General features: G+C 38.6%; 2 protein-coding genes across 4 annotated transcripts in view; one reads left to right on the top strand and one right to left on the bottom strand.

The window, feature by feature from the left end:
• CENPP (centromere protein P) overlaps positions 1-16,780 on the top strand; it is a 220,135-nt gene that overhangs the window by 131,623 nt on the left and 71,732 nt on the right. The window lies entirely within an intron of this gene.
• ECM2 (extracellular matrix protein 2) overlaps positions 3,478-16,780 on the bottom strand; it is a 36,950-nt gene continuing 23,647 nt past the window's right edge. For 2 of the 3 annotated variants that reach the window (XM_024732967.1, XM_024732968.1), the window contains exons 7-10: positions 12,111-12,268; positions 9,817-9,956; positions 8,134-8,460; positions 3,478-4,538 (exon numbers count right to left, since the gene is read on the bottom strand). In XM_024732967.1, coding sequence (XP_024588735.1) covers positions 4,370-4,538; positions 8,134-8,460; positions 9,817-9,956; positions 12,111-12,268 — 794 coding nt within the window. In that variant the 3' untranslated portion in view covers positions 3,478-4,369. Of the gene's footprint in view, positions 4,539-7,967; positions 8,461-9,816; positions 9,957-12,110; positions 12,269-16,780 lie in introns of all 3 variants that reach the window. The other variant, XR_003001526.1, reaches the window with a different exon arrangement.

The raw sequence follows: 16,780 nt of genomic DNA, 5'->3' as shown, positions 1-16,780 counted from the left end.
TTCCAAGCCGTCCCAGGCCTCTTATTTCCTGTATAATCTTTCCTCCACTGGTGAACCTCAACTATGCTTGGCTCATGCCTCTTTTAGTCAGTCATTCCTTCCCCCTCAACTGATTCAAATCCTATTTCGAGGCCCAGCTCAAGCCCGTTGATCTTTTCTTCTCCAAACTCAGTGCTAGTTATTTCCTGTATCATATATACCACAGGCTTCCTTTATTACTCCTGATTTAAATTTGTCAATTCAGGGAAGCCATTTTTGCCTATAGTACACAGCATTATGCTTAACATAATGTGTGGTACCAGTAAAAATTGGGGATTTTTTCCTTTAGCTATATACCCATCATCTGTGGCTTAAATTTCCACATACTTACCAAATCTAAAATTATCTTGAAACAAGCATTATAATTTATTAACACTTCCCAATGAATTTAAAGGTTTATACTACATAGTTTGAACAGTTATTGGAATAATCACATTCTTATGTGTGAATGGGGTGTCATCCTCACTGCTCTTAGTGGTGTCCATGCAGAACAGGGGCAGATTTCAACTAGTGTAGTGGGTGGTGTTTTCCATGTTAATAAAAGCAGTCATCCCTAAGAGTAGTTAACTTTAACCTCACAAGCCTGACTCCTAAGGGATGTGTATAGAGTCATTTGACAATACAAGCCCAAGGAGAGATTGTTGTATCTTCTCGCTCCTGTTGGCAGCACCTGCCAAACCAGGTGCGCTGCACCCTCAGATTTAGAGGTGTGCCATACGCACTCTCAGGTGTCCAGACTTTCCACTTTGTGGTCTTCATTCAGAAGATGCATGTTAAGTCCAGACTCAGCCACCTACTCCCTGTCATTCCCAAGCACCACACACTCACCCTCAGGATGCTGGGGTCATCCTGACCTGCCTTCTCCATAGGGAGTGACACAGTCTGACAGAGACGAGGATGTGAGCCCAGTCTGTGCACGCTACAGCACTGTGCCATGTTGTGCCTGTCCTACAGAACACGTACTCATGCTGACTGCCTTTCAGGGTGTTTCAGGTTGGAGGTCAGTAGTCTTTGGTTGTGGCAGAAGTGCTCAGGGCTGATCCCACCCTAGGAGCTCCAAAGGAACAGATACATCTACTAAACTTCCTTGCCCTGGCATACTCAGAGGTTGGCTGTGTCCAGGCAGCTGTAATCTGCATACCTGAGAAGCGTTTCTTCAGACCAGAGCTCTCCAGTGAAGTTCTCTGAAAGTGTGGGAGGAGCTGAGCAGAGGATAAGGACCAGGGACTTTGGCTGAATATTCCTTATGATTCTTAAAACTTGATTTGTCATTTATATAGTACCTTGTCTACTGGTTTCAAGAAATAAGGGTGGTTAGGGAGGCAGGCAGGAACAGTGGCAGCTAACCCTTCCTGATGGTAGCAAAGCTGTTTTGTCTGAAGAGAGTCTGTGTACTTCCTCTTTAGGGACACTTCCACCCCAGGGCACCATGAACTCCTAATGAGCCATGCTTGAAAACCACTGATGTGTTCATCAATGCATTTATATTCACACAGCATGCTATTTTATAATTGAATCAAGTGATCTCAGAAAAGTAAAATGACTACATAATTATTGGAGACCAAGATGGGCTCCCAGGTGTCCTGATTCCTGGTGTAATTATTTCCTTATGATTCTAGGCTATATGTTTCTTTAACCACATCTTATCTTTAGTGCTTTTTGAAATATTTTAATCTACAATAAGCCAAATCTCAAAATTGAAAAGTTAATTAGTACTCCTCGTACTTATGTGCAAAGATGACACACCATTAATATTTTCAGACCATAGCTGGGCCAGGATTTCCTTAGTGTACATATGTATTAGTAATTACAGCATATTTCTGAAGCCAAACAGAGCACCTCTTTATTTTAAACATTATATATCATGAACAATGTTTGCTATATGGACATTTATCACATTTTTAAAAATGGAATTAAAGCTTCTATCCAGAGTATGATGAAGTTTCAAAGCAAACAAGTTCAATGCTAGATATATTTTATATTTTAAATTATAAAATCAGAAATAAAAGCATCTTACAACTTAAAAACAAAGCTTTCATCAGTCATTCTGATTTTTAGCCTTTCTAGAGATTCTGCTCCCAACAGGGTGTCCCTGAGTGCACAATAGGGTCTCAGTGTGTTCCTGGGCCTGGTGTTACTCCAAGGCTTCCAGGGATTGCTGTATCTTACTGCAACTTGTGCTGTTTGCACACTCTAGAAACCCACGAGCTGGGAGTACCCCCAGGCCCAGGCAGAGGGGCCTCAGGAACTCAGCATGCTTCATTGCATCACCACCCTGTTCTGCTGACTTCATTACACTTGGCCTGTTGATTTGATTGTCTATTTGATTTCCTGCTTATTGCCCCTAACGCAGTATGCATTGCCAGAGAGCAGAGACCTCATCTGATCTATTCATCCCTGTCTCTGTAGAACAGCACCTGGGACACATCTGATTAAAGTCAGAATGAGAAATGAATGCTGGAGTGTTTCAGTATTCGTCTGTGTTGTCCAGGATGCTAATTCTTTTGACTCACCTTATTCAGTTTGAGTCCCCTCTGACACTAATTTTGTTTACTGTTTAGGTTGCCTTAAACCACTTATGTCAATGCATTTATATTCACACAGCAAGAAGCATTGCACAAGGGTTCTTGTTGATTAAATGAATAACCATATCTTCTTGTTTTCATCTGTCTCTTACATTCAACTTGGCCAGTTTAAATTAGCAATGCTTCTACATTCCTAAACTAGTTATAAATCTCAACTTTTGTTCCATAGGATTTTATTTCTCTTCTTAGCAACTTGGCTTAAGCCTTTGACCCTTGATTCTAACAGTTTGTATCATATTATTATTCTTGTTCATTTTGTAATCTCAAAAACCTAGATATTAAGAAAAGGGGCTTAGAAATAACATTAGCTTAAATGGGATAAATCAAACTTACACATTTTGAAAGCTGTCCAGATAATAATCAACTTTGGTTGAATATGCTGGTTGCTGTCAATTTTATATGAAATGTTGGCAATTATAAGTATACTCACCGTGCATACCACACTTCCTAGATGCTTTTTATTCTCTGGTTCTCATAATGACTCTGTGAAGTGGGGCTGGAAGGTTCTGAGGATAGTGAGAGAACTATTAAAAGATTGAATAACTGAAGTTTGAAAAATTAGAGTAACCTGCCCAAGGGGGCCAAGACTAGAACTTAAGTTCCTAATCTGGTGTTTTTTCAAGGTACAAAACTGAGAGTAACAAGAAAAGTCAATGTGGTTTCTGTATGTGTCTTTTACAAATTACTTTAGAAATAAAGATAAAAGATCATTATATAATGAAAATTTTAATATATTATATGGTTTTGTTAGGGTCTAGTATATAGTGAATACGAATAGCTTTATGTTAAATTGAACTGAGTAAAAGGATACATTTGAGCAAATTAGGGCAAAGAAAAGAGGTACTAACAATGACCAGAGGAGCAAAATTTTTTTTTAATTTATGCATTAGGTTTACATTTACAAGGTTTAGTCAAGGAAAATTAACATATATTTTAAGCAAACTCCACTGCTTCCCATAAAATCTTTTAATCTTGAGCAAAGAATAATGAGGGTGATCTTAAAATACTGTTAAACTTTTTAGACTTACAGAGAAATTTTAGACTTACAGAAAAATTACAAAAATCATATAGAATTCACATATACACTTCTCCCAGCTTCCCCTAATGTTAATAACCACATACTTAGCCATAGTACAATTCTCAAAACCAGGAAATTAACTTTATAGTAGTGTTTCAATTCCACACGTGTAATTAATAGAAGGAACTAAAGCTAAGACAATAATTAAGTTTATTTATACCAGTAATTGTATCATAGGGTCTTATAGAAAATTAATAAATTATTGCTTTAACAGTAGAATAATAAACAGAACACTAGTTCATAAATTCTACCTATTATTTTTTCCTGTTATCAACTTCTTGGTCTTGAACCATAATATACATAATTTTTAAAAGGACTTAGGGAGTTCTTAGCTAATAGCAATACTAATATCTGTTGTAAAGGACATGCTTATTTTGTTCCAGATTCTTCCAGTCTAGTTCAGTAGCACACACATCCTATTCTCATGAGAAAACTGTGCAATGAGATGGCCTCTTTCTAGAGTGTAAAACTGAAACCTTCACTAAAACTGCTAGAAGACTAAACCTTGTAGATATGTCTTTGGTTGTTCTTATGTGCATTGGCGAATCAGGTTGGCTAGCATAATGATACTAAGAATAACATGACATTATATCTCTCTTATTGATGAAAGATGCTACTGAAACAGATATGTGAGTATAATTTACAAATGACAAAGAAAAACGTGGAATTACTTGATATTTTGTGGTTTAAGAACGACACTTGAATATGATCTTATGCATGAAAATGCGTAGGATGATATTTCTCTTGTTTTAATATAGTTGTTTTCAAGATGAAGATGTTCCAGGGTTGAATCACCATCTTCTTCAGAATTGCAAATTTGTTCTGGAAGAATATTCCTAAGGAAAAATAGACATGCAAGTCATAAATGATCCAAGTAATATTCTGCCTTCATAATTTAGGAGTTAAATTTTACATTTGTTTTAAAAACTCTTTTGTTTTTAAAATAAAATTGGATCCTTTTCTTATACACCCGAAAAAATTTCAAATATGTCAAAGATCTACATGTGAAAAAATGAAGCCATAGAATAGTAGAATAAAACATGGTCATACCCTGGGAGTGGGGGAAAAATCTTCTATGTGTGACTCAAAAACCAGATGCACTAAAAGAAAAGATTAATAAATTGACTACAGGTTTGTTTTTTTTTTTAATGCAAAGTTAAAAGACAAATCACAAACTAGGAGAAAGTATTTGCAACTTATATTACTGATAAAGGGCTAATATACAAAGACCTAAAAACCTAGGAGGAGAGGGAAATGAGAAAAAAAAAAAAAAAGATACCTGAGTAACCAGTTTACAGAAGAGAAAATGAAATGGCATGTAAACATGATGCTTAATTTCATTCATGATAAGAAAGATGTAAATTGAAGTGAGAGGCATACCACTCTCAGTTACCAGATTTGCCCAACGCCCTCCCAGAAAAATCCAAAAGTTCATTAACATGTTCTGATGATGAGGCTCTATAGGATCAAACATCACTGAAGGAAATTCAAAACAGTACAGCCCCATGGATAGGAATTTGGCAGTATCTAGCAAAATTACATGTGTATTTTATACCTTTCACTCAGCAATCCCACTTCTAGGGATCTATCCCAAAGTTAGATTGGAAAAATACAAAATTACATTTGAACAGAGTTGTACATTGTGGGATTATTTATAGTATAAAAAAATGGAAACAATCAAATGTCTATCAATAAGGAACTGGTTGAATAAAATGTCCATATAGTGGAATACTATTCAACTGTAAAAAGGAATGAGGAAATTCTCTACATACTGATATGGAGTGATATCCAGGATATACTGATAATTTTTAAAAGTGAAGAACAGAAAAAATACACTCTTTCCAGAGAGAAAAAAATAATAATCGTTTGGTGTAATAATTTGTATAATTGTGAGAGGCAGTGGGGAATATGAATGCATGTATGTATGCTTATATTTTAAAAAAATAACACTGGGATCATCAATGGGAAATTAATTTAAAAGTTTAGGGGCTTCCCTGGTGGCGCAGTGGTTAAGAATCCGCCTGCTAATGCAGGGGACATGGGTTCGAGCCCTGGTCCGGGAAGATCCCACATGCCGCGGAGCAACTAAGCCCGTGCGCCACAACTGCTGAGCCTGTGCTTTAGAGCCTGCATGCCACAACTACTGAAGCCCACGTGCCTAGAGCCCATGCTCCGCAACAAGAAAAGCCACTGCAATGAGAAGCCTGTGCACTGCAACAAAGAGTAGCCCCCGCTCACCACAACTAGAGAAAGCCCGTGCACAGCAATGAAGACCCAGTGCAGCCAAAAATAAAATTTAAAAAACGTAACCTATGGGAAAGGGTGGAGTATGGTATAAGGGACAGGCATAGAAAAATATTATATAGAAAGTAGCAATTCCTAAAAACCAAAGCAAATTAAAGACCTATTTGAATATTAAGTTGTTGACCTATTGTTACAGAGAAAACTTCTGTATTTAAGCTATACATCCTTCATGGAATATATTCTTAGGACAAGTAGAACTACTAAAAACATAAAAACTTAATTAAATACTTTTGTTGTTAGTTGTAATAATGGTATTATCATTTTGAAACTATTGTTTATAGTAAATATAAGTTATTGTTGGGAACCTAGATTTTCAGTGTAAGATAAGCAAGTTTAAAACACAAGGACTTCTCTATAACATTAAATTTGACTTGGGAATATCAGTATGAACTCATTTTTTTTCTTCACAAAATACATATTTCTGGCAGTCCACTGAAAGGCCTTGAAACAGTAACAACACATTTGAAAGGAAGATGCCTGGTGCCCAGATTGGGGCCTCTGAACACGATTCCCCAGTGAGAGGAGCTAGGGCTCTTTGGAAGAAGGCTGGCATCGGGCTGTAGTGGGGAATATAAAAGTGAGCCATTCAAGATCTACAGAGGCCTATCCAAGGACACAGGAACCAACTCAAAGGGCTACCATTGGCCAAAGATGGGACAGTTTAAGAACAATGATTGCAGTTGATTGAAACATTCTTAATATATAAAGCCATAAGTTCATATTGATTCTCCAGAGAAAGAGAGGAAGCCAAAAACAAATTAATAAAGCAAAAATATTTAGGCACCAACTTCTTTTTTATTCTGAGACAGCCACTGTTAAAATTTTAATATATTTTATAGTCCTTTTCCTTCATGTTTAATGCATATATATAATTTTTTCCAGTTTTATAAAGATTGGCATAACATTGTATTAGTTTAAAGTGTACAACGTAATGATTTGATGTATGTGTATGTGGTTGAAATGATCACCACCGTAAGTTTAGGTAACATCCATCACCTCACACAGTTACAAATCTGTAACCAACTTCTTACTCTGCTAGGCAGTTTAAAGGAAAGAACTGAGCCTACCTTTCAGAGTAACAAAGTTGCCCTAATTGAAAAGAGAATATTATTTACAGAGGAAGTCCAGCTATAAAATGTGGAAAGAATGACAAAAATAGAAATTCACCATTTTATTACCCCTAAGGAAATAACAGATGCAAGCAATAAGCATATGTGAGTGAAAAAACCATTGGTTCAGTGGTGGAGGAGAAAGGTTATAATGGAGATATCAGGCCGTGACCGCCTAAATCCCACCAGAATGGAACAGTTATTGTATGCCTCCTGATGCAATGCAATAGGAAGCATATAAGCATGACCTAGGAATTATTTTGGCCCAAAAATTTTGACTCTGAATCTTTAAAGCCTTTCCCATCCCCACCTCTTCCCCTATATACCTTTGACTCTTTCTTTGTTTTATTTTTCAGGAGTTTGTGTTTGGAAATGTAGAGACAGGTAAAAGAGTAAGGGGTATAATCTCCAAGGACAGGACCACAGAGCTCTGGAATCTGCCTCCCTCGTTGGCTGCACTAACAAAGCGTTCCAGATTAATTCTTGAGACATTCATACTTTCTAGGCAGGGGTGATGACTCTGTCAGCAGACAGAACACAGAAAAATGTATCCTCAGAAGTGAGGGAGCTGAGTCTCAATAAATTTATTCAGAATTTTGTCTTCAGAAAAATCTTGATAGAAGCAATTTTAATTTTAGCATATACTTAGGTTGTGTGTTCTGCAGATTACAGTGTTTGAAATTACATATGGAGGTGGGATTAGCACCATAGTCTACTGCATTGAAGCCTCATTTGAACATGCCTCTAAGGTTCTAGGTATTATATAATCATACTCTATTTTTACATTTTTTTACTATGGAAGTTTGCATACATAGAAAAGTAGAAAAAACACTATAGTGATTCCTTACATACCTATTATCATCCAGCTTCAACAATCATTAACATTTGCCAATCTTGTTTAATGCAACCTCTTGTCACTTTTTTTCTTTAAATTCCAGACATCATGTCATTGTTGTTTAATCCTATATTTTGTCACCCATGACAATTTAAATGGATACTTGAAAAGGCCAGAATTTACCGTATCTTGTTGTTGTTCAATCTCAGAAAATGTAGTGCTTTCATTTCTTGTACCCCAGGTGGTATAGATTTTAATTCATTATGATCCAGAAACAGCTCTCGCAGAGAATGATAAGCCCCATAGAAGGAAACTTGGTCTATGCCATCATCCACAAGTTTATTAAATGACAGGTACAGGTATTCCAGGCCTGGTTCCATGTGACCAAACACAAAGCCAGGGATGCGCTCTATCTGGTTGCCGATGAGCACAAGGTGCAGCAGCGACTTGGGTAGATAGGAGGGGACATGGTAGAGCTTGTTGTAGGAGAGGTCAATTGATTCTAGATTTCTAGAAAAGAGTAAACAGAGTGGGGACTTTAGGGCAGTGACTGTAAGCTCTAAGTTTTGACAAGCCAGTCAAGATGCTTGTCCATTTTCCTGCCAGTACTCAGTGTGCTGTAATGATTCCCAGTGCAAGTGTGGCTGTATGGTGGTCTGGCTGCAAGGCTAGTGCTCTTACCCAGGTACCACACAGCTGCTTGAGTTCTTCTCTAATAGAGGAGCACCAGAGTTCAGAGAGAAAAACTCATATCCCAGGGGTAATGCTGAGACCCAAAGAGGTCCCCCAAATATCTCTAAGGTCAAACTTGTACCAGAAATGAAGTCCAGAGTCCTAGCTGACATCAAACCCTAAAATCATCTCTGGTTCCAGCAAGAAAGTAGCAGTGTTGAGGAGTTTTTGCATTCTTGTTCCACATTTGATCTGATGACCTGGGACCTGAGACTTGGGGTGAGAATGAGGCATCTAGAAAAGGTTGTTAATAAGCCAGAAGATCTGGGAAATGTGGTAAACTATCTGGCTTTTTTCAGAGCCTTACCTGCGGCTTCTGCCCACCCCATGAAGACTTTTCACCTGATGAAGACTCAGTTGCCCTGCCACGGCCACATCCTGCTGAACCTAATTGGCCCTCAAGGCCTCTTTTCATCTCTGTCCTGCTTCTGAAAGATGCCTGTCCCCATGGTGCCACTCAGATCCCTCATTCCGTCACCACATGACTCTAGATTTGCTCTGATGCAGCTGCTGCCAGGGCCTGACCCTGCTTCCCTGTGTAGCTAATCCTCTCATTGCTGATGAGCAAGGCCTCCACACTTTGCCCTTCACTGAGGCTACAGCCTGGGGCCACTGATTCCTCTCCAGGAAGATGGGCTCTGCTTTTTGCTTCTGCTGTTGGGTCAGGCATTCTTTAGTCTGTTTTGTAGCACTTGAAATAGAGAAATAGTTTGAAGGAATGAAGACAGTGTGGTATAGAACAGTGAATGCTGGTGCTTCCACCTAATGGTGAGGGAGAAGGCGGGAGGAGGGCAGCTTCTTTCCTCACTATGGGTAGGGGATTATCTCACTTAAACTTCATGACTGCCTGTGAGGTCAGCAGAGAGCAGAACAGTGATCAGACCTAAGGTCACACTGCTTGGGCTTAGCACTTGCACACTGTAGGGTGTCCCCAGCAGCAGTGACCATGGCCGTCCTAACATCAGTCATATCATGAGTGGTTTGAAGTCTATGCATATAGCCAAGTTTTATGTAGGGGGAGGTTCACTAAGAAAGAATGCTGTCACCTCCCTCACTTGCCCATGTTCATACCCTGTTTAATAATGGCAAAGGAAAGAAATCATCTAAGAAAGTCAGATTGTAGCATGTACTTACTCTTGATTTATCCAGGCTAAAGGAGCAATTCTATTTTCTTCAATTTTATTATAACGTAGTACAATGACATTGATCTTTCTGGTATGATTAAAAGAAATTTCAGTTATTTCTTCAATTTGGTTATTTTCTAGGTATAATTCCTATAATTAAGAGAAGAGACTTATTTTTTTCATATTAGTTGATAAATATATTCAATCTCACAGAATTAAAATCAGGTTATAGACTGTTGTCACTAGTGTTAGCTAAAGAGTCTTGCAGCACTTCAAAATGAGTTCATATTTTTAAGTTGTCAGATTTTCTAACTAGTAAAATAAAATGTACTATCTGTCATGGTTATGGAATAAATGAATTTTATTTAATTATTTTTTAACCATAAAATGATATATGATATAGCATACCATAATAATTGTATAAAGCTTTCTAATTTACAAAACTTATTCACATAAATTATTTCATTTGGGCTTCAAGATCCTAGAAAGTAGGAAATAAGTAGAAATTATCACCATTTAGCAGTAGAGAAACTCAGGCCTGGAGAGATGGCAAGATGTTTGCAAGGTTACACAGCTAATACATGAGGGAAACTCATGCTGGCTGGCCCCAGCTTAGGTCACCCTGCTTCCTACCAGTCCATGCTGTCTGTAATTTTTTTAGGCTCACATTTTTTAGATTTGTTTGTATTATAATTACTTTAATTAACAGTTAATTAAGAGCCTTCATTTAACATCAGGGTGAAGTTTGCTAGAACCATTAGTAAGTTTTCAACAGCTAGCTGCCTTCAAGTTAAATTCATTTGGCATTACAAGGAATTTTTCACTCAGGGATCTTGTTGGAATTCAGAAGTACAATTGGTATATATATTCAGAGCAACTTTCTATTCCTGTTGTAGTAATTTCCCCCTCTTTGTCATTTAATTTTGGTATTGTTGGAAGTGAGTAAAGTGATTTTTAGCTTTTTGCTTTTACCTTCATACATATTTAGGGGTGAACTAGATCAGTGGTTCCTAAATTTGATTGTATGTTAGAATCACTCATGAGCTTTTTAAAGTATAAATTCCAACCTAAATCAGAGCACACTCATTTATTCGTTGAAACTGCAGCTGTGAAGCAGTGCATTGGAAGGATTCACAGTACATGTACTTGCATGGACAACACCTCCCAAGAAGCTAGCGAGAGGGTCTTTGGAAAGAGAAACCAGGGATGAGAGGGTCAGACGTGGAATAGAGACACATTGCTCTTTTGTACTATTCAAGTGTTGGGTGTGTGTTTTACTGTGTGCATGCATTATCTATTTCAAATTTTAATTTTTTAAATATAAATTGTTGACCCCATTCTCCAAAGAACCTGATTTAGCATGTCTGGGATAGGTCCAGGAATCTGTATTTCTTTAGAATCCAAGTGATTCTGAGGTAAAGCCAGTTTATAGAACCTCAATCTTTACAATTTTGGTAAATTCTAAAGGTCTATCTTAATCTGGAAGTAGGAAGAGGAAGCATGGTGGCTGTGGTAGCAGCAGTATCGTATTGAGATTAATGGCCCTCTCTTGGCTCACTGCATCCACAGCAGAGGGAAGCTTCGTCCTGCTGTCTGATTGTGTATGCGGCAGAAACGGAGCTCAGAGGAGGTGGCCTAGGAGTCAGCTGGATCTGCCAGGCCTCTTAATGCAGGAAGCTGGGGCGTACACTCAGCAGGGAAGACCCCCAGAGTCTCCCCTTAGTTAAGTGTGTTCCTTGTTGTAGCAAGAGAGACCACACACTTGGGCAGCAGGGAGTGTCTCCAGAGGGGATGGAGACACGACAGTGCTTGGGCCCTTGGTAGGAGCTAGTTAGAACTAGTAAGCTGTGGGAAGCGGGTGGGGGTGGGTGCTGCTGGCACAGTCAGCAGCCTTCTCTGCAAATCTTGTCCATCTTCACAGGGTCACTGCTAGTCCATGTGGGACTCTGGGTGGAACAGACTGGGATGAATGTCACAGTTCCAGTTTGAGACAGTTTTGCAAGTCAAGGTACTTTTTGCAAGTTGTAGTTTCTGTTTGAATACTCAGTTCATCTTCCCTGTTCTCCCCAAGAGCCGTTGGCAGAACCAATTTTCACTTTATCAAGAGTTTCTACTAGTAGTTATAATTTTGACTCATAATTTTGTATTGTTTGAAAACAGTGCTCAAATTATAGTAAATTCTGTATATAGCACCAAAACTATTGAGTTTAATATGCATCACAATAACCTTTTAAAATATATTGTTTGTTTTGTCATAGTGTACTGTATTTAAAATATAAAATATTATAAGTAAGATATTGGTACCTCAATAGAAGCAGGAAGACCCTGTGGTATAATTCTAAATTTATTTCTTCCCAGACGCAGGTAGGATAGGCTCTTCAAAGGTTTGAAAGCTAAAGAATTGACATTAGTTTCACTGAGACTGTTTCCTTCCAATTCTAAGGTGACCAATTGATTTAAGTCTATAAAAAAATAAAATTATTGGGACATTAGGATAACTAAAAAACATGTAATTTCTATAGGCTTTCAAAATGTCATGTGAAATGTTCAGTTTATTTGGAGGACTGATGTTATAGCTTCTTTATTTGTATCCCCCTGCCCCCTTAGAGCCTTTTCCCTAGTACTTTGCAAATCCCAAATGCTCAGATAAGCCAGGACTCAATGCTGAATGCATGGTCTAGGAGAGGCAGACCTGTAGAGAAATCACTGTTGTGCTGTATGATCAAAGTTTGTAACCCTCATACAAAACAAAACACCACACACACAAAAAAAGAAAAAAATATAGGCAAATATCACTGAAGAATGTATATGCAAAAAACCTCAACAAAATATTGGCAAACCAAATTCAAAAAGATCAAGTGGGATTTATCCCAGGGATGCAAGGATGGTTTAATATCCACAATAAAAATCAATGTGATATACCACCTTAACAAATTGAAGACTAAATGTCAAATGATCTTTTATTATAGATGCAGAAAAAGCTTTTTTGACAAAATTTAACATCCATTTGTGATAAAAACTCTCAACAAAGTGGGTATAGAGGGAACATACTTCAACATATAAGACAAACCTACAGCCAGTTTCATACTGAACGGTGAAAAGCTGAAAGCATTTCCTCTAAGATCAGGAATAAAACAGGGATGCCCAAACTCACCATTTTTATTCAACATTGTGTTGGAAGTTCTAGCCACAGCAATCAGACAAGGAAAAGAAGTGAAAGGAATCCAAGTTGGAAAGGAAGAAGTAAAATTGCCACTACAGGCAACATGATACTATATACAGAAAATCCTAGAGACTGCCACCAAAAAACTATTAGAACTAGTACATGAATTTAGTAAAGTTTCAGGATACAAAACTCAAATCTGTTGAGTTTCTATACACTAACAACAAACTATCAGAAAGAGAAATTAAGAAAACAATCCCATTTCCAATTGCATCAAAAAGAATAAAGACCTAGGAATAAATCTAAACAAGAGATAAAAGACCTGTACTCAGAAAACCAAGAGACATTCATGAAAAAAAAACTGATTGAAGGCAACACAAACAAATGGAAAGATATACCTTGTACATGGACTGGAAGAATTAATACTGTTAAAATGACCATTCTCCCTAAGGCAGTCTACAGATTCAGTTCAATCCCTATCAAAATACCCTTTTGCACAGAACTAGAACAAATAATTCTAAAATTTGTATGGAAACGCAGAAGACTCCAAATAGCCAAAACAATCTTGAGAAAGAAGAACAAAGCTGGAGTTATCACACTCCCTGGTTTGAAGCTATAGTACAAACCTACAGTAATTGAAACAGTGTGGTACTGGCACAAAAACAGACCCATAGATCAATGGGACAGAATAGAGAGCCCAGAAATAAACCCATGCATTTATTGTCAATTAATCTATGACAAAGGAAGTCAAGAATGTACAGTATGGAAAGGAAAGTTTGTATAAGGAACAGAAGCCAGAGGAGGGAGTTGGGGGGCCAGGGCACCCCACAGAGGAAGCAATGGCCAAGCAGGGACTTGGAACGCAGGCAGATGAGAAGTAGAAGGTTGTAGAGGGTCATTCAAAGTATTTGCAAAGACAGACAGGTATGAAATGGCAGCATAATCAAGGCTGTATGAGGAATGTAATGCAATGGGTGGTTCCTTTTTCCAGGACACTGAAGGAGCACTCTCTGCCTGGCAAACCCTCAGTCTCTGAACAAGAGAATTTTAGCAGTGAATTCCCATCACAGTGTTCACTCTTGGCAAGACAGTGCAGCCAGACAGACGTTTTGAAAGCAGAATGATCAAAAATTCTCCACACATTCAGATTGAGCTACCAAGAAAGGCCTTTTTACAAACAAGATTTTTCTAAATTGTTTCTACTGGTCTCAGGAGTGGTATGACCAAATCAACTGGAAACTTAAAGGAAAATGGACAGCTCAGCAGTGAAGATACCCAGAGGTATCTGAGTCAGACCTTCAGGGTGTAACTTTGGAGTTTGTTCAGTGGCCAAAATTTTCAGAATAGGGGATGTTTTCATATGCAACTCAAGTCATGGGTACTGCACTGAAATGCTCTGTGCAACTCAGATCCTACTCTTAGGCATATCAGAGAAGTAAAACATAGTCTAAGGATAAACAAAAGATACTACCATCAGGAGTACAGATCATGGGTTCTAGAACATGACAAGGAGGAGGTGGCAGTGTATACCTGAGTGGTACGGAAGTGTGAGTGGGGCTAGATTCTCAAGACAGAAAGATGTAGGTAGACATGGGAGGGTGAGACAGCCAGGTGAACTCATGGAAGCATGAACCCACATGGGTGTGCTCAGGAGTAGGAAAGAGACCAGCCCTGGAGTGGGCCATATGCAAGAGGGGATGAAGGTTGTTGAGAGGGCAGAGGTGGGCTGTGCAGGGACTTTGTGCACCAGAAAATAAGGTCTGACTTTCCTTCTCTAGGCAACAAGCAGCCTCTGGATAGGGAACAGCATGACAAAATATTAATCTGCTGGTGTTTTTAACATCAGCTGAAGGACAGAGAGGAATTATGGAGGCCAACTAGTAAATTATGATAAGTGATTCTATTTCCTCATATAGCCAAAACTCTTTAATTTCCACAACTAAAGATACTGAGAATCCAGCATAATTATCTAGTACATAGTTGAGGTTTTGGAATGTAATACAAGTTTTTCAGAGGAAAATAGATAATAGAAGTAGACTGGTGGTCATTACATGAACTCACAAGAAAGAGAAACAAAACACAACAATGTAAATTAATATTATACATTACTTGACGGTTATTCTCTGGCTTATGTGTATATTGTATATACATAGATAGTATGTATGTTCCTATATGTAACAGGCAACAGGATGGAGGTAGAGAAGGTTCTTGTAGGTTACACTGTGGCAGAAAGAGGATTTATTAGCAGGAAGTTGGTAGGAAGTCCTTCCCATTGTGGGCGGGGAGCTACATAACAGGTTATAGACATGGGTAGACTTGTGTGAGAACTTGACCTCATAGATATTCTGACTGGATAGCCACACCACCATCATTGCTAGAAAGGACACCATGATCATGGGTTTTGTTTTGTTTTTAAGATTAATGAGGACAGGAACATTTTTTAGCATGTCCAGTTTTCTGCTATCCCTCCCCTCTATTTTTTCACCTTCCCTTCAATTTTAAGACCTTCCTTTTCTCTATAGTGGGTATGCACATCTCTCAGTGGATTCTGGATGAACTCCCAGCACCTTGACATAGCATGTGCAGAGCTGTCTGTTGTGTGGTTCCTTCCTACCTTTTCACATCATCTTTTGTTCTTCACTCCCCATCACACACTGCATCCAAGATCCATGAAACTGGATTTCCCATAGCATCCAAATTGTTTTGTTTCTTCACACTTTTGTACATACTGCTTCTCTCCCTGGAGTGCCCTGCTTCCCCACTTCTCTGGAACTATATATATAAAACCTGAAGGGTCATGAGGGAGCTAACAGAAGTGCTACAGACCACTGATGGTCAAGTCAGGGGCTTCCACCCAGAAAAGCAGTGTCACAGCACTGGCAGTGGCCTGTGCTTGGGCTTGCCTTGCTCACTGCCAGCCAACCTGACCATCCACAGCAGTGGGACTCACAGGAGCTGAGGAGCCCCAGTGGCTACAGCAGTCAAGAGAAAACCCAGTACCTGAGGGGACAGCATTAGAGCAGAACTAAGAACTCAGTACCTGAGGGACCAGCACTGGAATGGGACTAAAGACACAGGCCTTTGGGCCACACACTACAGGGGCCTCTCTGGACAAGGTGACAGTGCAGAGGCTCCTCACTGGCCGCCTGCACAGGGCCAAGGCCTGTGAGGTGCTCAGACTGTAGAGATGGGAGGTAGATCAAGGAAGAGGCCAGTGTTCACCCTGGAACACAGTCAACCCTCTGGGAATATGAAATTTTTTCACGAGGGGGAAGTGCGTGTGGAGAAGCAGTTGTAGTAATGTGTGAGGGAACCTTCCAAATAAGGACTTAAAACATGTCATTTTGATAACACTGCTATAAATACCATCTCACATGTAGATCACATATAACCCATTAGTACACTTGTCCTAAATTAAGTGTTCCTTTGGTCTGTTTCACCTAGCAGTTAGAAATTGAACTTTCTAATGTCTTTTCCACATGACAAAAGACCTTCCAATTTTGTTTGTTAAGTACCCCGAAATCCATCTGGAAATAGAGTATTTCCATAACTCTGTAATCCTCAGATTTGGCAGTTCTCATTATTGTTTTTTCCCCATCACCAGAAGTGTTTTGTCCTTATGAAGTTTTTTGAGGAATGAAAGGAAATAATGGAATTGTTTTATTCCTTTAAAGGCTTGGTTATCAACATTAACCTAATAAATATATTTCAAATCAAATAAAAAATGTTAAGCACTATACTTCAAGAACTACACTAGACTGTTAGGAAGATAAAAAGAAAAATTAGGCAGTTTTTGTCTTAAAGAAGCATA

The sequence above is a fragment of the Neophocaena asiaeorientalis genome, unplaced genomic scaffold (genome assembly GCF_003031525.2).
Source record: "Neophocaena asiaeorientalis asiaeorientalis breed wild unplaced genomic scaffold, Neophocaena_asiaeorientalis_V1.1 scaffold778, whole genome shotgun sequence".
NCBI classification, from domain to species: domain Eukaryota; kingdom Metazoa; phylum Chordata; class Mammalia; order Artiodactyla; family Phocoenidae; genus Neophocaena; species Neophocaena asiaeorientalis.
The sequence above is the reverse complement of the archived record's forward strand: the minus strand, read 5'-3'. Positions and strand labels throughout refer to the sequence as shown.